General features: G+C 38.9%; 1 protein-coding gene across 4 annotated transcripts in view; it reads left to right on the top strand.

Annotated features, from left to right (window-relative positions):
* The window catches only part of MON2 (MON2 regulator of endosome-to-Golgi trafficking), a 156,879-nt gene that overhangs the window by 12,907 nt on the left and 116,821 nt on the right, over positions 1 to 27,151 (top strand). For all 4 annotated transcript variants that reach the window (XR_007354601.2, XM_048835935.2, XM_048835934.2 and 1 more), the window contains 3 exons: positions 2,929 to 2,992; positions 10,765 to 10,892; positions 12,512 to 12,643. Coding sequence is in view for 3 of the 4 variants with exons in the window: in XM_048835935.2 (XP_048691892.2) it covers positions 2,929 to 2,992; positions 10,765 to 10,892; positions 12,512 to 12,643 (324 nt within the window). In the remaining variant the exon portion in view is untranslated. The remainder of the gene's footprint in view (positions 1 to 2,928; positions 2,993 to 10,764; positions 10,893 to 12,511; positions 12,644 to 27,151) is intronic.

The raw sequence follows: 27,151 nt of genomic DNA, 5'->3' as shown, positions 1-27,151 counted from the left end.
AAAGTATTCTGGTATTAAGAATGGCAGTAAAACATCTTGCTTTGGTCTCAACAATTTTTTTTTTTTGTTTTTCATCTAATTTTATTCTGAAATATCTGCTATTTTTATACAGACATTGCAGAGCTTTGTAACCAGTTCAGGGGCATTACACTATAACATTGTTTATTCCATTTTCCCAGCAAAGTATGGTAGCGTATGTGAACATCTTGTATCCACGGAAAGATTTCATTTTTCTTTGATTCAAATTGAGTTTGTCACTGCTGGCAGGAAAGAAATCAATTGCCAGAAGATGTGATGAGGTTTAGTTTGAAGATAATTGAAGTCAGACTGTGACAAGTAAATCCTTCATATTAATTAATAGAAACAATATAATGTGACAAGGTACTCCTAATTAGCCTGGCTTTTAGAACTGTAGCAGAACAGAGATGACTTCCTGAAAAATTTAAACATTTCAGCAAATGAAGTTAAGATAGTTAAAATAAATAAGAGTGTGTGTTCTGCAGTTTAAACTGAGATAATATATCTGCATATCGGTTTATGGTCATTACTGTACGTCAGTTCAGGTATGAGTTTTTGAAATATAGGAAAGTGGTGTTCAGCGCAGCTTATTTCCATTCCCAAAACTTTCAGGAATAAATTGAAATTTAACAGAGTATAAGACTTGATGCATACTTCTACCATTTTCTTACTTGGACTTAATTGACAAAACTTGTAGATAGATAAAGGCATGTATTTAGAATTTAGGTTTTGTCTGAAAAATAAAATACATACAGTTCTTTGAAAGTTTGTAGTAGTAATATAAAATTAATTACAATGGCTCTCTTAAATTTACACTGTCAACTTAAAAAAAAAAAAAATCACACTTCAGCCCCAGTTCTGCTGAAGTCCTGAGACCAGCTGCCCCCGGCAGAAGCCAGAGGTGATGTATGGGGGGGGGGGGGGGGGGCACGTGGAGTCCCATCTCCCCCACCCCGCCCCGATTTTTCCGCTCAGTCACATGGTGCTGCTGGGCCCCATGTCCCTGCATGGCAGCTGCTGGAGCTGGCAAGCTGGGAGCTGCAGGAGAACAGCTGCTTTTGCTGTTGCCTCTCCCCATGGAGCTAAAGCAGTGTCTCCTCCCTGCAGTTCCCAGCTGTTTGCTGTTGCTTCTCCACATGGAGCTAACACCTGGGAACTTCAGGGAGGAGCTGCTGAAGGTATTGGGGGGGGGGGGGTGTTCCTGTGGGGGCATGACTCAAGCTTTTTGGGGGGGCAACGAACCTTTACATTGTGCTCTTCCCCCCACCTCCCCCGAGCAGGCACTAGTCATCTCTGGCAGAAGCTCCTAGACTCCCACCACAGGGCAGAAGCCCTGAGCTCTCCAGCACCCCAGACTGGTAGGTGGAGAATGGGGAGGGCGTGGGGGGGCTCAACTGTAAAATTGCCACATACAGCTCACAAGCTGTGGTTTGGCCACCCCTGTACTATGTCTGTAAACAATTATTTAAGCAATTATATAGCTCAATATACATTTATTCAGATTAATTTGTACACTTTTTATTATGCAATAAAACCGTGAATAATGTATTATTTACTAGATTTTTTTTTTACTTGTGATTTGTCATGAGCTGTATTTGGATGGAACTGGAATTAAGTTAAAAATGCACCAAAAATTGATTATTTTTTTAATTTTTTTAATTAAAGAAAACTACCTTATGTGCTGGATAGATAAGGAGGATAAAAGTTAATCAAAATATGTTTTGTATTTAAAACTGTTTTTTTTTTAAAACAAAGAAAGTATTTGTAATTTAGTGAATTGAACTGAGTATTTCTGATCACCATGTCCTTCAAGGCTTTAGAAGTAGTAGATCTCATCCTCACACTTAGTGTTTATGGATAAATTGGAAGAGAAAAAAAACAAGCTTTCCTGCTTTTTCAGCTGCCTGTTGTTTTCTCAACTTTAAATGAACTAGTCATTGAACTGAACTAGTTGAATAACTGAAATGAAGAAAATATTTTCTCTGCAATTGCAAAAGGCTGTCAAAAGCTAGTTTACAGCTTCAGCAAATTCTGGTTCTAGTGCTAGTCAGTGATGTCCATGAGTTCATTGGTTTAACTTTAAAACTTTGGCAGCAAACATGTACTACTTAATATTAATTAAATTTAAATGCTTGTAATAGATTATAATAAGGGTAGGCCTTAACACGAGGAGTTATAATTTCATATTAATTTTAAATACATGTATTTTTAAAAGACGTTTATTTGATTATTACATTAAACTAAAGTAACACTTATATTGAATTAAAGATGAAAAATAGTCTAATTTGATGAAGTATCTCTTGTAGCATTTCAGAATGTTTTGATATACACCGCCTGCAGATCTTGTAACTATGTTGCATGATTGTTTTGGGGTTAAAGCTGGAAGTTTTGTCAGCTGATTCTAGTTTGACAACAGCCAGTTTTCCCATTGCTTCTCCAACATCAGCTGCTGCATCTAACAGCAGTGGACAAGTGTGTTAGCTGAATGCTACTGCTAAAATGATCAGTGAAAAAAATGCTGCTGATTATATTATTAGGTTTTGAGTCAGTGTTTCAGCTGAGATGAATGGTGCAATTTATACGTCCTAGCAATTGTCATGCTGTTAGAAGACTTGGGAAGTCTACATTATACAGGTTTTGTTTGGCAGAGATTATCTTTGTAACCATGAATTCACTTTCTTTTTTAAAGTTGAGATTCTTGATCACAATTGTGTGGAGAGAGATGGAGATTGTGGCTGCAGAATTTCAGAAAGCACAAAGCCCTCACTGTTAGATTGGTTGTACATACTGAGAATACAACAAAACTGCACTGATGTTACAATTTTCATTAACCATAGATAACTTCTCTTTCTTTTCAGATAATGTAGACGTAAAGTAGCTGCTGAACTAATTGTTATCTCTTGCTTATAGGCTGCTGAATCAGGAATAATAAAAGTTAAAACGATAGCTGCAAGAAACACCGATATTTTGGCAGGTAATTATATACAATAGCAATACAGTTGGGAAATGTGTTTTGGGTCACTGAAAGCAAAACATTTTTTTAAAGATGTTTCAGATATGTAAAATCATCTTTCAGGTTTTTAGAACACATGGCATCAGTAATATGCTACTGTTTGGTGCATAGCAAAAAAACCACAATAATGTTGGAATATCTTGTAGAATACTTGCATTTCCTTCTGTTACTATATTTGTTAGTGAAGGGCTCAAAATTTTCTACTCCTGGGGGGATTCTGCCCCCCAAAATTAAAAATTTTGCAAAATTCTGCATATTTTGTTAAAATGATGCAATATAATCACACTGGTTTCCATTGTTTTGGTAATTTATTTATACTACAATACAGAAAAAAGTCAAACTATTCAGCATTTCCTAAACACATGAAAGTTAAGTTACAAACACTTCGTAACTAATACCCTGCATTCCAGTTATAATTCTGGATTTTCATTTAAATTACATTACAGAACATCAAACAGGGAGGGGAAAAAAAAAGGAGAATGTCATTTTAAATTGCTCAGACTTCCACACATGAAAGTCATACAGTTTTGCTAATCATTGTCCTGGACCTGGCTGGGTACTTTGGGAAGTGCTTGGTTCTGATTGTCCTGACATTTTATTGGCTGGTAAATGTTTTATTTGCCCTCAGTCTTTTTTTTAATGGGTGAGTAAAATCCTGAGTTGTAATCTAAACCTACTGTGCCACTTTGGTACAGGAAAAAAGTGAGAAAGCACATAGATCTTCCTAGCTGATTCCCTCACTGTCATTTATAAGGCTTTACCTGACTCTGGCAATGTAGGGGCCTTAAAACTTTTACAGGTGTTATGCTCCTAGGGGAACTGACTGAGAATGGGAACAGTTATCTAACACGAGGAACATTAACAATGTTATTAGGCAGGCAGGCTGTTACATTTCAGCCTCAGAGAATGGGGTCAATTAAATATCAGGCAGGCTGCCACATTTCTGCCTTGAGCATAATAAAAAGCCCTGCCTCTCCCTTATCCGGTGAGCCACAGTAGCAAGTGAGAGGGACAGAGTCTCTCTTGCTCGTTGGTATACATGCACATCCAGACCAGCCTCCTGACTGTGATCAGCGTCTCCCATGTCCAGCCCTCTTCCGCCCCCTCCCTGCAGTGACTTGAGTCTCTGAGACTGCTCCAGGTACACTGGAACAGATGTGCTGCCGGGAAGAGGTGCATGTGCCCCCGCAGATTTCTTTTGCATTTTTCTGCCTGGGGGCACAGAAATATGTGGACCATATTCGGGCACAGAATTCCGTCAGGAGTAATTTTCAGTTGTTCCTCTACTGACCTGTTGATTGAGCAGAGAAAAGTAACAAAAAATATTAACAAGTCTTGTAAGGACTCTCAATATCTCTTGTTCACCGTGCATGTTCATCTGACCATTTGTTGCCCAGGGAGTTGTACAATATGCCCATTTATCTAATGAGTCTTGCCTGTGGAGACTGCAGTACCCAGCAGCCAGTGCTTCATCTTAATCTGAGTAGAGGTTGCTCACATTGAGATGCAGTATAGCCTTTTGGAACTGGAAATCCCTGTGGACTGCAGCTGTGCAACCTTAAAATGATCTGTCCAGCTTTCTGCAACTTTATTAAATTGCATATAATCTGTTGGTTTCTTGCATGTTGCCATTAGAGCCCTCAGAAGGGCAAAAGTTTGGATGTCCCTGCATTAATACACCAGTGTTTAGCACAGCAGTACTTAAACAAAATCCCCACAACAGAATAATTTGAAAGTTTGAGAAAAGACTATGCAATGTAAGGGTACTTCTATATTAAGAGATGTAAAAATATTGCTGAGGAGGAGATTCCTATAAGTGTTTGAAATAGCAGTCCCTCCCCTCTATTTTACTTTAATGTCTCTTTTATTTGTTTGTTTTTTTGTTTTCACTGCTGTCATGAATGCTGACATAAGTGGGAAAACATAAGCCAGGTAATGGCAGCTATGCATCAAAAGACACAAATTTAAGATAAATAGACAAGAGAAATCTCCATTTACTCATTAGGAAAGCTATCAACATTCTGCAGAGTATTAGTCACACAAACAATTTGCATTTTAAAAAAACTAGTTCATGGTGTAAAATTTTTCATCTTCATTCCAAAACTGAAGAATTGTGAAAGGTCATGGTATTCTGAGTATATCTGGACCGACTTTTTTTTAAAGGAACACTCTTAAAGTATTTTTCATAAGTTAAAAAAAAAAAGTATTTATGAAATAAGTTTAAAATGAAACACCTTTACTGTAATTTGTTTCCTTCACCAATAATGACACAGATTTGTTTTTTGTTATAGGGCTACTCATAAGCAGATACAATAGAAATATATTTGATTTTTTGACAAAAATCTAAGGTTTTCTGAATAGAGACTTATTTTTATTTTCTTTCATTTGCCCTACTTTGCCATATCTGTGTTATAACATGATGGTCCCCTGACTGTTTGTCTTTGTAGATGGGATTAAATGTGTCAATACACTATCTGGGAATCTTGTTATAACATGCAAGTGTTATATGTAGTTATAATGCAGTTTAGTCCTGTCTTCACAGACGAGACTGAACCACATTATGACAAGGTTGGAGCTGCATCTTTCGTCAGGAAACTGTTGTGCGAAAGCCAAGCAAGGTTCAGTTTATAGTGTAGATGGGTCTCCAGTGGTAGATAGTGGTAACTAAACTTTGAAGGTAGTGTTCCACTGAGATGAGTGAAGGTTGCACTTCAGTTTTATGGTCTGGCTGCAGACTTAATCCAATATTAGTATTAGTTTATACTCTGAACATTCTTTGCAGCATCTTAAACTATAGCCCTTGCAGACAACAGATTTTATCTATTCTGAGATTTAATATGTTCTTAGCATCTTTCTAGATATGTTGCAGGGTTGATGGAGCTTTAAAATGTAGACTGAGATGTTTCCATCTCACTGTGCCTTGAAGCCAGAGCATAGGTTAATGCATGAGGTACCAAACTTTTCTGGATAGGTGAAATGGTCAGAATTCTCTTCAGATGAAATAGATTCAGATGAAGGAATTTTATTCCCTCTGTGGCCCATTCTGGTTTCAAATAACTGTTTTCTTGTATCATTTGGAAGTGGGATATTAAAGGGATATTGATATTATAAAAATCATACTTGTGCCTGATATATTTTTACTTGTGTTAAGTAAGTGACAATAGTTAGATGACTTCAACTGAAAGATTAGAGAATTTTTGTCATCTTTTCAGTTGGCTTGCTTATTCATTTGTCAGCGCTTTCAATGTTTGCCCTGTATAATCCGTCATTTCATGTGTGTCGTCATATCTGTCATACAACAACAAAAGTTAGAAACTTCATTTTTTAAAAAACCCTAAAGTTTAGATTCTGAGTATGTGAATAAATTTCAGGAAACATGTGGATATTCCACATGTGGGGATTTTGTTGACCCTGCTCATGAGTGTTGACTAGCTGAGCTTTGCTAGTATGTCAGTACTACTTCTCAAAAAGAGATTACTTGAGGGGAAGAGAGGAAACACAGCTATAAAGAATGACATGGGGTTTACTATGTCTGTATCTTTTGCTAATGCTTGATAGTGTCCCTTTAAAGATTCTGCCAGTTTTTTCTGTTTTTCAAGATGTCAACATTTTCTGGTTTTGCTTTAGCTCAGTGTTGGCACATTTAAATTTAGGCAGTGCCAGTCTGGTTTCCCAAACATCCTACTTAAAACCCCAACCTTTTGTGGAGGCTGTGTACATATATGTGTACTGTTAAAGCTGAAGAATATTTTCGTTGAGAACATGATGAGGTAAACATTACTACTGCTACAGGATTAAGGAAAATTTGCAAGACAGTTCATTGATCCAGCATTCAGATTTTCTTATTTTTTGATGCCAACTCTGTTGTCTTTCTCGAGAACAGATTAGAAAATATCTTTAGTCACTGTACAAGTTTAAAAATTAAAATTTAAAGGTGGACTGAAATGCTTCTTCTAAATTAATGAATGGACTGCTTAAGATCATAATTATATGTGTGTGTGTATATATATATATAAATAACACTAAGGGTTTATATATATATATTGTATTTATAATTTTTAAACTATATATATAGTTTAAATAAAAATTATAAATACAATAGATACATTTCAAAAATAAACTAAGGGTTTTTATAATCTGTGAGGACATGAGTTCATTATTATGCCTTCTCCTGGAAGAGTTTTGACATTGCTAATAAGTGACATAATCTTCCTTCTTCACATGGTTTTGAATATTTGTGATGTCTTCAATACTTTCAGGAGGGAAACAACCTTGAGTTCAGATCACAGTGGATAAGTATGAGAAGCAATTATTTTCACCTCTTTGGTTTTAAAAGATGCACTTATAAGACTTACCACTTTTAGACCACCCATGTTTTCAGTTAAAGGCATTTTCTTATTCAAAGCTGAATTTTCTCTTCTTTTCTGAAATAGTAGATGAAATTTCAAGTCTTGGTTTTTTATCTGTATCTGTTTTTTTTAATGAAAGAAAAGGAGTACTTGTGGCACCTTAGAGACTAACAAATTTATTTGAGCATAAGCTTTCATGAGCTAAAGCTTATGCTCAGATAAATTTGTTAGTCTCTAGGGTGCCTCAAGTACTCCTTTTCTTTTTGCGGATACAGGCTAACACGGCTGCTACTCTGAAACCTGTTTTTTTTAATGTAAACTAATTAGGGGGTATAAAAGGGAAGTGGAACTGGATTTCTATCTGTCGCTTTTAAAATGGGAGTTAATCTTCCAGATTCTGGTTTTGGTGATAACTTGGAGAAAACACTTTTTAATTATATATCTGTATCCATCTACAAAAATTTAGTACAGATGGACCACTGAAATCAAGATAGATTGACCTTTGTAGTAGGATAAAATACTTCCTTAGACCGTGTCTACACTTGCAGTGGCACGTAGGGTACGTGTAGCTACATGTTGCTGTAAAAAGCTGGCTTCATTCACGCTCACTGTGGTGTGTAGCTCCATGTGGCAGTGAAAGACACTGGCAGCGTGGAGACAGCAGGATGCTGTGCAACTAAAAGTAGCACTGTAGAGGTGAGAGGCACTGCTTGGATGTGGAGAGAGCTGTGTAGGGTATATATCCTAGAGGTTCAGGCATATAGGGTTCATTATTTGTCTGAGCTGTGCCTCACTGTTGTTAGAGAGCTTATTCCTTCACTCTCCCACTTCCCTGGTTCTTCTCGCATGAACAGAGAGCAACAATACCCGAAGTCCGAAGGTGCAAACAATTCGATGTTTATTGGGGTGAACTTCCAGCAAGCTAAATACAAGTTCCTTTTTCCTTATTTTCGAATCCCAACTTACTTCCTGTTTGTCCCTAATTTATATAGTAATATTCTTAGCTATACCTTAACCAATCATTCTACTAAAATTTAACTAACCAATCCTAACATATTGTAACATGATCAACTAACCAATTATATCCCACCACCTTAATTAGATTACACCCAGCAAAATTAATTATACAGCAGACAGAAACAATCACAGAACCAGACAGAGATTATACAGACAAACAATAACAAAGTGGGAACTATAATGACAAAACAATACAGGAGTGAGGATTTCACATCCCAGTATTGATAAGTGAGTTCTTGCCAGACAGGATGCTGTTTCCTTTTACATTCTCTAGACACTCCCTTTCTCTGGAGGTGATAGGCATTATCAGGACAGGATTGTATTCAGGACAGGATTGTATTCCTAACAGCCCAATAGCACCTTCTTTCAATGTGACTAGTTTGGAATGTGAGGATGTGACCTGTCCCGCTTCCCAGCTTATGGCTGCCTCTGCTGCTTAGCCAAAGGCCTTAGCCTAAGCACAGGGCCTCAGACTGTCACAGTAAGAAAAGGCCCTTACACTGGCAGACAGTGATTTTGATTCTTTCTTTTATACCTCTAACTAGCCAAGTGATAAGAATACACCTAAATTCTTAAAGTATAGGCCTTTATAGACAGGCCTGAATATCTATATCCTAACAACTGTCAATGCTATTGTTTGTGTGCTAACTGGGCATGCAGAGTCTGCACTCTACAGGCTGACGTAAGCATAGACTACCCTTTTTTTATTTAAATATACCACGTGCGTGATATTGTATTAAGGTTGTCCACCACCTTTTCAGTTTTTTATCCTTCTCTCCTAATTATCAACTCTTGACTCCTTTTCAGGACTCTTCTGGGAGTTGTGTGCGTGTGGAATAAATTTACAATATTTTTCTTATCTAATTGTCATTTGGAGTTCAGTGACAATTGTGGGGAGAAAATTATACATAAAAGCACTTCATTTCACTGATCAATAATTTATAACTCATGTGGTTAGAGAACTGTGGAACATTTAGCAGAAGAGTGCTCGTGCTGGCTGCAAATTTGTGTTCCTGTGACTTAAAAAGCCGATTGTTTTGCTTAAAACAGAGTTTTATGGCTAATTTTCAATTCTGATGTTTGTTTGTTTTTACAGCCAAAATATTGAGGATTAAAAAGTGGTTTGTGCTCATACACATTCAGGGATGCCTGTCCGATTATTTTTAAATAAGATTTCAATGTTGGATCTATAATATCCAGATCTGTATATCTGTCGATAAACTGGTTTATATTACCCTGTAGTGGCTCTGAAGAAACTGCCATTATAGAATGCAGATTTGTTTAATACATTCACTTTGGCTGATCCTTTATAAGTCCACAGATATAACACTTTTGTGTGTGTGTGTGTGTATATATATAGATATATATTTTATAACAGGAAGCAGACACTTAACATTCCTTTAGGCCTTTTTTGAGATGTTTTAGTCAAGAGGCGCATGCTTCAGCTTTTAAATACTTTTTTGCTGCTCTTAACTTGATGTCAGTTTTCCAATCAGTTGTTGGAACATTGAGTAACAAAACAAACTCTCACATATACTCCAAATTTCTTTGAGTTTTACATAAATAAAAAGCTGTTTATGTCTGCTGTTTGCCATCATAGCACAAGTATAAGTTTTACTTATGAGAGCTACGGTACAACGACTAACTTTTGTTTTTCTTAAACTCAATGTATCCTTATGTGAATGTCCTATCGAGGGCTCTAAATGACCAGTCATTCCCCCCGCACTATATGGGGCCATGTGGTTGGTGATCAGTATTGCTTTGATTTTTTTCCCCCCAACCACTCTGTCTGCAGTGGTATACATCTTTGTGCTACACATGTAGCACCTCCTTGATGCAGTGCTCCATACATGGATATCCAATGGATTGAGGAGATTGCACATTTGAAACTCCTTGCAGAGCCCAAAGGGGAAGAGAGGGCTTCGTGAAGATTGGAAGAGGTTTATGACCATGGACAAATCAAAGTCACTATAGAAATAAGTTTGAGGGTTAGGAAGAAAGAAAGACAAAGATGAGGAGATGCACTAAGATGGGGCAGAGTGAGGAGGACAAGAGGGGGTGTGGGGATCAGAGCACTGTGGGAAGGGTTAAGAGAGGATAGGACAAGAAGCTTATTTGCAGGTCAAGTATTCAGGAGAGTACGGGCAGTTCTCTCACCCTTAATCCAACTGCTTCTCCCCAGTTTAAAAATATCTGCCATAAATGTCAAGATTGGAGATTCTTTTTGGGTTTTGTTATTGTTTAGGATTTGAATAACTGGTAACAATTAGTGATCCCGTGTTTTAAGACTAACAAGTATTTGCCTTACATCGTTCAAATCAGCAAACTGTTAAAAGTTAACCAACTTTCCTTATCTGTGTTCAAAAGCATTGAAAGAGAACAGCTCAGAGGTAGTTCAGCCGTTTCTAATGGGCTGTGGAACAAAGGAACCAAAGATTACTCAACTGTGTCTAGCAGCCATACAGAGACTTATGTCACATGAAGTTGTTTCAGAGGTAAGATGGATGTTATATTAAAATATTGTCTTGTATTGAAATATTTAAAGTATTCAATATTTAACAAAGATAAAAATACTATTATAAGACTGCTTTCTAAAGCTGAAACAAATGTATGTATATTAAAATGAATATAATTGGGTGGAAAATGTTTTTTTGTTTTTTTTTGAGTTTCAAATATCAGTCAAAATCCAATCCCCCACATTGGAGGCAAAGGAAAAGTATATAAAAATAAAAAGGTATTCTTTTGTAGAATCCATTACAATAGTTGGATTCTTTAGATGGGTCAGCAGCAGTTAGCTAGGAAACACTGTTGCCAAACTTATATTGACATAGTCCATAGAAATCAATGCCACAACCCAGGAAGACCTCTCTTTACATGATTAAAAATGGCTGATTTGAAAAACTGTTTTGGCTAACGCGGTTGTAGTGCTGTATGAAAAGGGCACAGTTAAGCACTCAAAAGTTGGTACATACGACACTTAAGAATGGAAGTGTAATCTTTACTCCGCCTGCCTCTATGTATGAATAGTATATTATTATATTAAAGTTTCAATTGCATAGCTTTTGAATTCAGTATAATAAGCAACAACAATAATATGCTTAGACAGCGGAGGTTTGTAGCGCCAAGTGTCCAAGACCATACTGCACAGCTTTATTCCTAGCATCTATGAGCTCCCCAGGGTTATTACTGATCTGGTACAGGTTAATTGTGGGCAATGGTGGGCCACCAGTCTGTGACTCGGCAGTGTCCTTTTCTGACCTCAAGTCCAATCTTCAAGGTTTGATATGCGGAGACTTTGTCTCCAAGGCAGGCAACGTGACCCAAAAGAGCCAGCTGTCAGTGGCCAATGATGACTCTAGTCATCTTGATGCCAGTTCTCAATGATGCATCCCTATTATTGAAAAAGTCAAACCATCTTGTACCCAGTAGTCGCTGCTGGCAATGCATATGAAATGTCTCCAGCCTCCCAACATCTTGTTTAAGCAGCATCCATGTTTTAAATGCATATAAGAGGATCTGACTAACGCAGGTTTGATAAATCTGTACTTCTGCATATAGTTTTACCTTCTTTTGGCTCCAGGCCCTATGCAGGTCCATGTGCCTGTTGTATGATATAACATACATTTGTTACCATAATCTTAAACACATTAACATCTAGTAGTACTGCTTTTTACTGTATGTGTCAAACAGTCCATGAAAGTAATACGTATTAAAAATACATACAAAGCTATGTTTAGACAGAGTAATATACATATTTTTCTTGCATATATAGGTCACTGAAGTTTATAGCCAAATTAGCTTTGTAGTGAATTGTCTCTTCCTCTAAGAGAAGTTGTGCTTCTGGTTGAAATATGAAGTGTGCACTCAGGTTGACAAAATGATTAAAATACATGCCTTAAATAGAAGATAACTGATCACGTAAGTCTCTTGCTATCCAGGACTATTGTGACAAAGAAATTAGTATTATGTTCTCTGTGTGTTTATAAGGTTGTAGGAAAAAAAATGAATTTCATATAGTATATGTGAATGCTGTATTTTAAATGTATGTGTAATCATGGTATTAAATACAAAGTATATAAAATTTAATTGCACATATCAAATTATTTCTTCATAGGCTGCAGCTGGAAATATTATTAACATGCTTTGGCAGCTGATGGAAAATAGTCTTGAAGAACTTAAATTACTTCAGACGGTTCTAGTACTTTTAACAACCAATACAGTTGTCCATGATGAAGCACTCTCCAAGGTAGGAATTTGTTTATGCAACTGTGGTATTTATTTTAACATACTAACTTACTTATCTAAATCAATTCCACTGAAGGAATGTACCTGCTTCCGAAACACAGGCCCTGATCCTGCAAACACTTGTTGAAATATATAGTCCTTTAGTAAAGATAAAAATACTTTTTGGTAAGTGAGCACAAAAGGATGCTTTGTCGTTATAAAGAATCTTTCATTCAAACATCGCAAAGTACTTTACCAAGGAGGAGAGTAGTAATATCCCCATTTCATAGAAGGGAAAACTTGATTATGGAAAAGTTAAGTGAGTTGCTCAAGATGAAATATTCTGCCACTGTCTGTTTGTGTATTGTAACTAACAGGCTTAACTGATCAGCAGCTACTACTTGGTGTGATACCCTAATGTATACTCTGCTGGTGAGAGTACTAGAAATTGAAATCTGTAGCATATTTTAAATATTCTTATTTTATCATATGTAGCATATCAAATAACATGTATTTTTTTAATATTTGAAACAAGTTAAAAGAAAATAATATTTTAAAAAGCAACATTGGGAGCAATATGAGTTGCCTTAACCTAGTAAGCGTGGTCCACTATCAGTTACTCTTCGTTGGTAGTTGTAACATCAGTGGCAAAGTTCAGAAGAATAGAAGCTGGCAGAATTTTGATAGTGGGGCAGGAGTGTACACATTCTTGAAATGAGGAAAACCAGAATAAATGTTAAGAGAACAGGCAGGTGAGAAACTTTTATTGGACCAGTTTCTGCTGGGGAGAGAGAGAAGCTTTCAAACTTGCACAGAGCTGCTCTTTAGGTCTGGGAGAGGTACTCGTACTGTCACAGCTAAATAGAAGGGTAGAACAGATGAGGAGTTAGCACATGTTATAAGGGACCATTCATAGTGAAGCGGACAGTTAGCACTTGTACAGTCATAGGACCAAGAAAGGTTAGTGGGGTACACATTGTTATAATGAGACATAAATCCAGTGTCTTTAAGTCCATGATTTTTAGTATCTAACAAAGTTATGAATTTAAGCTCCTAGACTCATATTTTGAAGGTGGTGTTCTACTTTCCTTTGAGGATGAGGACTGAGAGGTCAGATATGGAGTGGTTGCTTTGTGAAAAGTGTTCGCCCACAGGTGATAAAGCATTTGTGTGTTATCATTTTTCTGTGTGAGTTCATTTGACAGTATAGATTGTCTCATTTCACCCACATAGTTGTTACTGGAGCATGGATGAGGTACACCACATGTGGTGATAAGCATGTGTAGGACCCATGCATTTTGGAAGATGTGTTGTGGGTAGTATTGATCATCAATACTATGGGGAATATAAACAGGAAAATCTAGAAATACTAGTGAATAAACACAACTGAGATATAGTGGGCATCAGAGACTAGGTGGGATAACACGACTGGAATATTGGTATAGATGGGTACAGCTTGCTCAGCTAACTGGTGATCCACTGGATCATGGTGTACGTGTAAAAAAAATCTAGTCAAGTGCCTGATGAATCTGCTTATTGATGACGTGCCCAATTCAAAAGCAACACGGCTTGTTACAAGTTTCACAGATCCATGTGTTGTCTGAGTTGGAGTAAAAGATTACAGCACGCTGATTTCTTCTCTCACTTTTCTCTTCTATCCTCTGGATCAAAGCCACTTCATGCTGAGCTGTACCAGTGCCAGATGTTCCCTCCAGAGTGAATGGAATTCTGAATGCTCCCCCTAGCTGTCTACATTGCTAGTGAACAATTTCATATAATTTTTGCACACATTGTGATACTGTCATAAAGGGCAGCCCCACTTTCTAGAGCCGTTTCAAATCTCACTGTACAAAATATTCTTGTGGATATAGTCACTGCCCATTCTTCTGACATGACCGAGCCATCACAGCCTCCTCTTCTTCTTGATAGTAGTTTCTAAGTGTGTCAATCCTGCATGCTCCAGCACTTCTGTGTTTGGTATTTTGTCTTCCACATGAGATGCCTGTGTAAGATTCTGGAAATAAAGTGGGAAGTTGTTCAGTCTCCTGATGTGTTTAGCATACGTTGTCCATGTTTCTGAACCATAGAACAGGAATGACAGCATGCAAGTCTCATAGATCCTCATCTTCACCTTAGTTGATAGTTTGCTGTTATTCCATGCACTTTTTTGTAATAGCCTGAAATTCGTAGCTGTTTTTTCAATTCTGTTAGTTCAGTCTGAGGGTCAAGATTCCTGCTGATCATAGAACCCAAGTAGCAAAAGCTGTCAACTATGCAAAGAGATTTACGTTCCAGAGTAATGTCAGGCACTGGTTCTTCCACCCTTTGGTATATGATCACAGTCTTCTTGAAACCGATTGTCAACTCAAAGCTCTTGAATGATGCAGAAAATCTGCCCAAGAGATTTTGCAGAGAAGAATGTCAGGAAGGACAAAAAAGGGAAGAATCAAAGATAAATACACGTGCACTGAGGTTCAGATGGAAATAGGAGACAGACTTGTTGAAAATCTCTGGATAAAAGGGGTAAAAGACAAGGATGATGTCATGGTGTAGGAGTCTACTGTAGATCACATAACCAGGAAGAAGAGGTAGATGAGGCTTATTTTTTTTAAACAACTAACAAAATCATCCAAAACACAGGACTCTGTGGTGATGAGGGACTTCAACTACCCAGATATCTATTGGGAAAATAATACAGCAGGGCACAGATTATCCAACCAATTCTTGGGAAGCATTGGAGATAGCCACTAGAGGAGAGGCTGTTCTAGATTTGATTTTTGACAAATAGGGAGGAACTGGTTGAGCATTTAAAAGTGGAAAGCAGCGTTAGATGAAAGTGACCATGAAATGATAGAGTTCATGATTCTAAGGAACGGTAGGAGGGAAAACAGCAGAATAAAGATAATGGATTTCAAGAAGGCAGACTTTAGTAAACTCAGGGAGTTGGTAGGTAAGATCCCATGGGACGCAAGTCTAAGTGAAAAAACAGTTTGAGAGAGTTGGCAGTTTTTCAAAGAGACATTATTAAGGGCATAAGAGCAAACTATCTCGCTGCTTAAGAAAGATAGGAAATGTGGCAAGAGACCAACCTGGTTTAACCAGAAGATCTTCAGTGATCTGAAACTCAAAAAAAGAGTCCTACAAAAAGTGGAAACTAGGTCAAATTACAAAGGATGAATATTTTAAAAAAGCACAAGTATGTAGGGACAAAATTAGAAAGACCAATGCACAAAATAAGATTAAACTAACTAGAGACATGAAGGGTAACAAGAACACAAATACATTAGAAGCAAGAGGAAGACCAAGGACAGGGTAGGCCCATTACTCAATGAGGGCAGAAAAGACAATAACGGAAAATGTGGAAATAGTAGAAATGCTAAATGACTTTTTTGTTTAGTTTTCACCAAAAAGGTTAGTAGTGATAGCACATCTAAGAGTGACTACCTGTGGAAATGAGGTAGTATTTAAGGCTAAAATAGTGAAAGATCAAGTTAAAAATTACTTAGACAAGTTAGATGTTTTCAAGTTGGCATGGCTTGATGAAGTACGTAGAACACTCAGGGAGCTGACTGAGGAGATATCCGAGCCATTAGAATTTATCTTTGAAAACTCATAGAAGACAGGAGTGATTCCAGAGGACTGAAAGAGGGCAAATATAGTGCCAATTTATAAAAAAGGGAAATAAGGACAACCTGGGGAATTACAGACAAGTCAGCTTAACTTCAATACCCGGAGAGATAATGGAACAAATAAGCAAGTTGCAAACACCTAAAAGATAATAAGGTGATAAGTAATAGTCAACATGGATTTGTCCAAAACATCATGTCAAACCAATGTAATATCTTTCCTTGACAGGGTAACAAGCCTTGTGAATAAGGGGGGAAGTGGTATATGTGGTATATTTTGACTTTAGTATGGTTTTGATACGGTCCCATAAACTAGGGAAATATAGTCTAGATGGAGCTACTCTAAGGTGGATGTACAACTAAGCTAGAAAACCACTCCCAGAGAGTAGTTGTCAGTGGGTCACAGTCAAGCTAGAAGGGCATATTGAGTGCAGTCTCTCAGGGATCAGTCCTGGGTCCGGTTTTGTTCAATATCTTCATAAATGATTTGGATAATAGCAGAGAGAGTACACTTAAAGTTTGTGGATGATACCAATCTAAGAGAGGTTGTAAGTGCTTTGGAGGATAGGATTCAAATTCAAAATGATCTGGACAAACTGGTCTGAAGTAAACAGGATGAAATTCATTAAGGGCAAATGCGAAGTATTCCACTTAGGCAGGAATAGTCAGAAGTGGGACGGGGGGAGATGATTTGGGATATGCAGAGCTGCGGCAGCCAGAGAAAGAGGCGACTTTCCCCAGCTGCAGGGCTGCAGCTGCCGGGGAGAGACAGCCATCCTTCCCAGCCTCAGCGCTGTGGCTGCTGTGGTGGGGGAGAGACCTCCCTCCTTCCCAGCCCCAACTTGGGGGAGAGAGGGCACATCCATCACATTAGAAAGGTAAGACTACTGATATTAAAATATGAGTTGTGTGCTTTTATTTGTAGAACAAAAAAAGTTAATAATTAAGTTTTGGGTTTTTTTATATAGCGCTTTTATCCAAAGTGCTTTACAATAGTTAATGGGACAAACAACATTTGGAAAGATCATTAAGTGGTCCACCAAGACCCTCAGCTATTTTCAAGTGGTCTTCGAAAAAAAGTTTCAGAACCATTGGTCTAGAAAATATGACTTATGAGGGAAGTTTGAAAAAAAATTGGGTTTGTTTAGTCTGGAGAAGAAAAGATTGAGGGGGGACAAAATAGTTTAAGTACATAAAAGTACAAGGAGGGGGGTGAAAAATTCTTCTCCTTTACGTCTGAGGGTAGGACAAGAAGCAGTGGTGATTTAGGTTGTCAGGATAGTTAAGCACTGGAACAAATTGCCTAGGGTGGTTGTGCAATCTCCCTCATTGTAGGTTTATTAAGAACAGATTAGACAAACACTTGTCAGCAATTGTTTAGTTATTACTTAATCCTGTCCTGAGTCCTGGGGATTGGACTAGATGACCTATTGAGGACCCTTCCAATCCTGTACTATGATCACAGTTGAGATATGTCTGCACATTTTGCATCTGTTGGTCTGACAGTCTGGCACCACTTTGAGGTGGTGGATCCTGGTCGTTAGCAAGGTCCTCATCTTCGTTAGCATAGGCTTTCAGTTTAACCACTTCCTTGGTGTTTTGGTATTTTAGGGTTAACCTGTGGCTTTTATTTGCAAGGTCTAATCCTTCTCTTCCTCCCTGTCCAGTAGGGTCAAAATCTGAACTCTTGTGTAACAGAATCCATTGTCTGGCTGGGTTATTTATTTTGCAGGATGTTTATCCCTTTCTAGCCATGTGTCACAAGAACCTTTTTCAATATGGGAAATAACCGTCCATCCACACACACCTCGCTGTCACCTACCCCACCAGAACCCATACGGGCTATCATTAAACAGTTACAACCCATTCTTGATGGGGACCACATCCTGAAAGAAATCTTTCCTGAACCCCCTCTTCTGGTCTTGAAGCAACCCCTCTCCTCCCACCATAGAGAGCTTGCTGTCCTAAAGAGATACCATCCATTTTCACTAGCATGTTAGACTCCAGGTTCTTTTGTCCTTCCATTACCAGCCTCTGCTTCCACATAGAATCAGATGTCATGTCCACTAAGAGACTACAAGTCATATCCAAAATATTTAGAGATGAGAGTTTGCCTGCTCTCCCCTGCATCCGTGTAACCCAGTAACCTCATCTTTCCTCAGTAGCTGAGTCAAACTGCTTACTTAAAGAATTAACATGGAGACATTAATGTTATAACAACACTGTCTCCCCAACTAGCTGGTTAAGCTTATAGGGCTGTTTAAAGTCCCTAACAATGTTCATTCCTCTAAAACCTTCTCAAAGCTATTCACACTGCATCTTTGTAAAACAAAGTCAGTGGATCTATAAACCTGTGAAAGACTCTGGTAGTTAGGAACTGGAACAAGTCTCCCAAACAAACTGTTGCTTTTTCTATACAGTGATTCACCCAGAGTTAACTCAATCAAATCACTTCCACACCTGTCAGTTGCAGCAAACTGCTTCCAAAAAACTACCCTGAAGATTTTCCTCCTCAGGAATCTTTCTAAGCAACAACCCATTTTTTACAGAAATTCTGTTCTTACCCTTTTCACCTAGGGCTTGCTCGAAAGGAACATTTTCCTGAGCAACAGCAGACTCTTTCTGGGTTTCACTTAAATCCAGAAACACCTCTGTCCCATCAGGAGGATTTTCACAAAACCCCCTTTCAGGTAAACTGCTAGACTTCATAGTCACAAGACTAGAAGCATTCTCTTCCTTGTTTTAAGTTTCCACACTGTCAGTGGGTAACATAGTCCAATCACTTCTGTGCTTTTCTTGTGCCCTAGCTATGATATCACCCTGATCAGACAATCTTTACCCAGCAATACACTAGCAACAGACACAGACAGAAAAGAGCTGGAGAAACATTCCCCTTTGACAAACAGCTTGGGATATCCTTTCTTTTGTCCCAGCACACATAGCAGTTCACAGACAATTGCTTGGATATTGGGGAGCTCCCTTCATAGGCAAGTCATTACCCTAACAGACAGAGGAACATTTCCTTCACTGTCACAATTCTTCACACTGGTAACAGTTAAGGTATAGGGATACTCATGTTTCACTCACCTTGCCTTCCCAAACTGCTGATTAGACAAAGCATTCAGCTCAGAAAGTTGTCTGTGCTCATCTAAACTTTCTTTGCCTTTCCCTCCCTTAACGGATAAACTGATGTTTTTCCACAAATAGTGTCTTATTATATTGAGCTACTTTAAGCACGTCAATTTTACCTGAGTCAGGCTTACTTTCCCAAACTTCACTAGCCAACAATTTATCACTCAGCTTCCTCAGTTAGGGCTGTAACCTGAACACCAATTTTTAATTTTCTCTAGAGAAATATCTTCCTGAGCCTTATCTAACGCCAGAATCACTTCTGAGGTACCAGATAAACACTTAAGAATTTTTTCCACATATGCACTGCTTCTTTGCACAGACAAACAGCCATCTTCCTCAGACAAACATTTGGAGAAACCCTCCATGGGCAAATCCTTGCCCCTAATAGACACAGGTTCAGGATTATTTCTTTCCTGTGACTGGTTTATGTCATCAACTTGACTGAACAAAGTTTTAATATCATCCCCAATCAAAAGATCCTTAAGCAGTAACTTCCTTACAACAGCTATAACTTCATGTTTAACACTATTCCGTTCAAGATGGATTCTGGCTAAAGGCACACTTACAGTAAACTCATACAGGATTACAATATTCACACTCTTATTTGTGAAGTAATCTTCCTCTGACAGGATCTGCTTTAATAAGAGTGATATTAGGGTATGTCTACACTATGAAATTACTCCGATTTTACAGAAGTCGATTTTTGGGAACAGATTGTATAAAGTCGAGTGCATGCGTCCACACTAAGCACATTAATTCGGCGGTGTGCGTCCACAGTACCGTGGCAAGCGTCGACATTCCGAGCGGTGCACTGTGGGTAGCTATCCCTGCAGCCCATTGGAATTTGGCCCCATTGCTGAGCTCCCAATGCCTGATGGGGCCAAAAATTTGTCACGGGTGGTTATGGGTAAATGTGGTCAGTCAACCCTCCCTCCGTGAAAGCAACAACAGACAATCATTTTGCGCCCTTTTCCCTGGATTGCCCAAGCAGACGCCGTAGCATGGCACGTATGGAGCCCGTTCAGCTCACCGCAGCAGTTATGACCATTGTAAACGCATTATCGTGCAGTGTATGCAGAACCTGAAAAACAAGGCGAGGAGGCAACGGCAGCGTGGTGACAAGAGTGATGAGGACATGGACACAGGTTTCGCTAAAACCGTGGTCACTGGCAATTTGCAGATCAAGGTGTTAATGGGGCAGGCTCATGCCACGGAATGCCAATTCCGGGCCTGGGAAACAACCACAGAGTGGTGGGACTGCATAGTGTTGCAGGTTTGGGATGATTCCCAGTGGCGTAAGTGCACTTTCATGGAACTTTATGACTTGCTTTCCCCTGCCCTGAAGCACAAGAATACCAAGAGGAGAGCAGCCCTCACAGTTGAGAAGCGAGTGGCAATAGCCCTGTGGAAGTTTGCAATGCCAGACAACTACCGGTCAGTCGGTAATCAGTTTGGAGTGGGCAAATCTACTGTGGGGGTTGCTGTGATGCAAGTAGCCAATGTAATCATTGAGCTGCTGCTGTCAAAGGTAGTGACTCTGGGAACTGTGCAGGTCATACTAGATGGCTTTGCTGCAATGGGATTCCCTAACTGTGGTGGGGCTATAGACGGAACGCATATCCCTATCTTGGGACCGGACCACCAGGGCAGCCAGTACTGGGTATTCAAGGGGTACTTTTCAGTGGTGCTGCAAACACTGGTGGATCACAAGGGACTTTTCAGCAGCATCAACGTGGGATGGCCGGGAAAGGTTCATGATGCTCACGTCTTCAGAAACTCTGGTCTGTTTAAACGGCTGCAGGAAGGGATTTACTTCCCAGACCAGAAAATAACTGTTGGGGATGTTGAAATGCCTATAGTTATCCTTGGGGACCCAGCCTACCCCTTAATGCCCTGGCTCATGAAGCTGTACACAGGCACCCTGGACAGTAGTAAGGAGCCTTTCAGCTATAGGCTGAGCAAGTGCAGAATGGTGGTAGAGAGTGCATTTGGACGCTTAAAGGGTCGCTGGTGCAGTTTACTGACTCACTCAGACCTCAGCGAAACCTGTCGACTCCGCTTACTCTTCCTATTGAGGTGGAGTACAGGCATTGATTCAGGGATCGATTTATTGCGTCTCGTTGAGACGCGATAAATCAATCCCTGATAGATCGATCACTATGCCAATCCAGCGGGTAGTGAAGATGTACCCTTAGAGTCAAACAACATACCAACATTGTTAAAACTGGATAGATTCTGTCCCCATCTTTGCTGTTGAGAGAAGCTGGCTTTTCAGGATGAATCAGTTCCTGTTGTTCCTTTATTCTCTTGAGCTGGAGCTTAAGTCTGTCCACTTTTGCCTTAGCTTCTAGTTCCTGCAATTGAATATATGCCGTTCTTTGTTCATGTTCAAAATACGGGTGTTCTCTTTCAGTAGCTTCTCCTTCCATATCAGCTGTTTTTTGCTTTTGTTCAAGTTTTAGCTACTGGTTTCTCACTGCAAGTCAAGCCTTGGAATTGGTGAAGCTTGAGAATCTGAAAAGTAGTAAGCAAGCTAGTGTCTATGTTGATTGAGCTGCGGGAGACAAACTTGTCTATAGCCATTAGCAAAGAGGTTTTGGCATTATTATTTCATTGGTTTACTGTCTTTTAGTAAGGGCTAACCTTGCAGTGGCAAGTATCTGTAAGACAGCAAAGGTAGCTCATGTAGCAATCACTGGAAAGGCTTAAGTCTCCTGCAAAACTAATTTACACAAAGCTAGTATTGACAGATATTGTTGATGCCTAAGGCAGTGAGGACATTTTAAATACCACTCTAGACTTGGAGGAAGGGTAGACTATGTAAAACTACTAGTGGATCAAGTTCTGACTTTTTGCCACATATGCAAGCACTCATGAAAAAAGTTTAATATTGGTATTTAGAATAAGAATTTTGTTTCTTAGCATCTAAGTTTTAGTATTCGAATATTTTCTTAAAATACTGTTTAGCATATTTATCATGACGGGTAACTTCGGCCAGAAGATTTTACCTACAAAATGAAAGGGTTTGGTGTGTTTTTGTTGTTTTGTTTTTTGCTGATCCCTTGGTACAATGCAGTGGATGAACGAAAAAAAATCTGGTTTCTGCTGTTTTAGTCTTTCCTTCTTCCTCTGCATCTGGACCTTTACTGGTTTTATTTTAGCTTCCTTCTTTTATCTGTTTTTGCTGTTTCTCCAGAATAAGAAATTCCTCACTATAAGACCCAGAAGTGGTTTTTAAAAAAGGACTATTCCCATGAATAATAACCTAGTGCTTTAAATCCAGTAGTCTTGTGCACGTGTGGATGTTTTCAGGGCAGAGAAATCTAGACCCCACAACACCTTGAGCTCTGAAATCACAGCCAATGCACCAAGAATTTATCTTGACTAGTATTTTAAAGGAGGCATCCCAAAAAAACCTATTTCCTAAATAGCCCTTGTGTTGGTGGCACATTTTTGTTTGAGTTAGAACTGAAATAACATTACAATATAACTTAAAGATGCACTGTGTTGATGCCACCTTTCAACTGAGACACAAAAATGAGGGTCTTGATCCACTTGTATCTTAATTTCATGGTACTTTTTGCAAGAATAGGTCTATTGATCCATGTCCTCGCAAAATTTGGATTGAGGAATTCTGTATACCAAAATTCCCCTTACAGGTTTTTTTCTTCATTTTCCATCTAAATAGTATTATAAAAAGCATTCTGAATTGTCATCTCCTCACTATGCTCTGAAGGCAGAGCATATGTTAATCTAGCCACTGTCAGATTTTTCTGGGGCGTCAAAATTATTAGAATCCTTTTCAGATGCTGTGAATTTGAACAAAAGGACTTAATTCTTTGTCTTTTTTCCCCAGTTTTACAGAATTGGTTTCTCAGATTCAGTCTTCAATATCCAAATTGGAAAGAATTTTAAAACCATGTTTCTGCACAATGTATTTTTGTCTATTACATATAATATCTAAGATTACTGTAACTGAAAGATTAGAGAAACATTTTTCATTATTTTATCAATGTACATTGTGCATTTGAAAGCACTTTGTGTGTAGACAGAGTGACTACATTCTGAGTGCCTTAAAGGTTGCCTGGGTAATTTTTGTGGGAGGTGCTTTCTTTTTCCCTATTCCCTTAACGTTTATTTTTTGTTTGGATGATTACAGTCTAAAATGTACACAGGAGGGAACAAAGTAGTGTTATCAAGGGCTTCTATTGATTGCAGCAACTGTAGCAGGTTAGTCCACTAAGGCAACTGGAAATTGGATAAATGGTGTAAAGAACAGGGCAGAGAGTAATTCGGCATCTGGGGGGCTAGGTAGTAGGTACTTTCTTGGACTTGGCTATTCAAATTGTTAATGTTAACAACAAACCCGGGGATGTAGTTTTGGGACGTGTGTTGGTTTGATATTCTGGGCCTCCCCCACTCGCCCAAGAGCCAGGGAAGAGCAAAATCACTAAAGGAACTGCCATCTTTACCTGACTGACTAGATGGCTAGTCTTATACTAATAAGCCAGCCCACCTATTCAAGTCCTTTTGAGGAGCAGTTTCAATATTGGCATGGTGACTTGGGAAAATAGAAGATCTGAAGCTATTTTTAATTTATTTTAATTAATAAGATTTGAAGTTGAGTGTTTTCTATGCTATTATTGATTTCTTTGACAATCCCTTGTTGAAGGTTTTCCTTGTAAGCAATTCAAAAGGTGATCTCATTCAGTGCTTTTTAACTTTAGAGTTAATATATTTAACCTTCTTTCTAGTAAGTAATTGTTAATATGATAATCTATAGCAACATAGTGTCTTTCCATCTTGTGAAAGATTAAACAATTCATATAAGAATTTTATATTGGAACAATTGGTTTCCTATGGAAAAAGATGTGTAAACTCCCAGATATCAATATCAGATGGCTCATGACTTGTAGCTTGAAAATATAATAAACTATACTCTGGCTGCCTCTAACAAGTTAATTTCCCAGGTGATGATTTAAAGGCTTCCTGCTTATGTGCAGAAGGGTTTAGTTAGCCTACCCCAGATAACAAAGATCATTGTTTGGTCAGTTTTAGGAGGTTATTAAAATATAACACAAACTCATCCTTTCATTTCATTTCTGCAATACAAGTGACAGATATTGGCACAGAGCCAGGGTGATCAAGGCCATTCAAATAGTTTATAAATACTTTTTTATGTTATTTTCCATTCTTTAGGTAATAACTTCACCAAAGTTACTTCAAAGACCTCTTCAGCACACTCTTGTTATTTCATTTTTTCCAGACATACATTTTTAAAAAATGGTAACCTATGTTGAGAGGTAAAGAAGCCATTATTGAAAGTGACAATAAAGTTGTTTGAACAGAAACCTTTCAGATAGTTTTATTCTTGGTACTTTATACCCTAATCTGTGTCCTAAAGAACAGCAAATCTGGTCGCCTTTAAGCTAATTCCGAAGTTTCACAAATAATCTCTACTTTAAATAGTTGGGCCTCTTGCCTTTTTTTTTTTTTAACACTACAAAATGTCATGTTGTTTTCATCAAGAACAGTGGGAATCTGGCATGAATCCATATTCCCCTAAAACAATCACATACAGTGTAGTTCAGAAGCAGTCGTATGACTACTGTTGGAGCTAATGTGTGCCCTTAGCATCTTCACTAAATATATGGATGGTATTTTTTTGGTTGACATTGAATGCAACAGCATAGCAGTCCCTGCAGGAATACATTATATTGAATCACTCTCCTAGTCTTAACAAGACAAATTTTTCTGAGCCAGCCTTTGGGGGGACTTTACTAATAACTCTTTTTGTGGGGCATGCCACTCTTGCCTCACTTAACATCAGTATGTCTAATGTTTTAGTTATTCCTTTCTCTGCTATTGCGTTTGTAGTTTTTTCATTCTCTGCTGAAGGAGTAAGAAACACAAAAGATAGCAGGCCTTAGGAGTTCCTTTTCTGATGTCTAACTCTCGCATCCTTGTCTTTCCTTGTGGAAGCTGAGATACAATCTCAGAAGTTCTCCTGTTTTTACAAAATGGGCTTTATCCTTGTATAATTTTGTCAGTCAGAGATCATGTTTTGACCAGAGCAGCATCATTAGTAGGGAAACAGAAATCCCTTAAGAGAAGAGATTGTTAGATGCTGCATCAGGAACACAATAGTTAAGCATTCTGTATTTTCCACAAACTGAAACTAAACTGCTGTGTGAATTTAACAAGAAAAAGCTACATGCAGTCATAGGCAATGCATGGGGAGGCAAGTTGGTTCACGTGTCTCCCCCCAGATTTTTGCCAGGGTTTGCTGGCCCTGCTTGTCATATAGTGTGGCTGCCGCCCCCCCAAAAAAATCATACCTCAGCTGCTGGAGCCGGCAAGCTGGGAGCTGTGGCCACTGGGCAAGGCGGCAGCAGAAAACATCTGGGAGCTGCGGGGAGAGGCTGCTGAGGGTGGAGGGGGGTTTTAAGGGGCTGTGACTTAAGCTGTTGGGGAAGAAAACATTTAAATTGTGCCCCCTTACTATCTGCAGGCACTAGTCATCTCTGTATGCAGTAAAAAGAAAAGGAGTACTTGTGGCACCTTGGAGACTAACCAATTTATTTGAGCATAAGCTTTCGTGAGCTACAGCTTACTTCATCAGATGCTGTAGCTCACAAACGCTTATGCTCAAATAAATTGGTTAGTCTCTAAGGTGCCACAAGTACTCCTTTTCTTTTTGCGAATACAGACTAACACGGCTGTTACTCTGAAATCTGTATGCAGTAGTTACTACACAGTATTTTCTGTTATAACCTACTGTTTTCAGCCTCTCAGATTTATCGGACTAACATTCCCGGTTGACATTTTTTGTGCTTGGTCTCTACTGGAAGGGGATATTTTTATATCTATGAACATAAATGGTTCAGCCATCCTTAAGTGAAAGGAAAGCATATGTGGGGAGAGGGATGCCCTGACATTAGCACCCCTCTTCCCCGCCCCCCCCGCCCCCCCCCCGACGCACAGCAAGCAGAAGGCTCCCGGGAGCAGCTCCAAGGCAGAGGACAGGAGCAGCACATGGCAGTGGGGGAAGGAACAGCTGAACTGCTTGGCAATTGATAGCCTGCTGGGTTGCTACCGCACAGGGAGCTTAGGGGAGCTGATAGGGGGCCTTCTGGTCCACCCTGGTTCCAAGCCCCCACCAGCTAGCTCCAATGAGTTGCTCTTTCTGCAATCAGTGGACAAAGCAGGCGGCTGCCAAACAACGTTATAAGGGAACATTGCACAACTTTAAACGAGCATGTTCTCTAATTTTTCAGCAATTAGAGAACATTAACCGGGACATTATATACAGTAACTCCTCACTTAACAATCACCTACTATGCTTTCTGTGGGACTCCAACCTCGTTCAGTGTACGGGATGGATGGTGCTCAGAGAATTAAGGTTGTGTAGTTCATGAAGCTGTTTCTGTATAACCTGTACCTCGTTTGTTGCTGAATTTGGAAGACGAGTAGTTAAATCAAGCAGGTGATTGTGGGAAAAGAAAGGATGGTCTGGAAGTATGGGCAGTTGAATGCCATCCTGGAAAACTGAATTCTGTCCTGGTCTCTGCCACTGAAAATTAGTGGACATTGTTGATTTTTTTGGCTTTAATCTCTCTGTGCCTATTACTTATTTATAGAATAAGGATAATATTTCCCTACCTCTTAAGAGGATTGTGAAGAGAAGTTCATTAAAGTTTGTGAAGCAGTGAGATGATATTGTGGTGGGCGCCACAGAAAAGTCTGTGAGGAAATTAGGAATTCTCTACTCC

This window comes from Caretta caretta, chromosome 1 (genome assembly GCF_965140235.1).
Source record: "Caretta caretta isolate rCarCar2 chromosome 1, rCarCar1.hap1, whole genome shotgun sequence".
Lineage (NCBI taxonomy): Eukaryota > Metazoa > Chordata > Testudines > Cheloniidae > Caretta > Caretta caretta.
The sequence above is the reverse complement of the archived record's forward strand: the minus strand, read 5'-3'. Positions and strand labels throughout refer to the sequence as shown.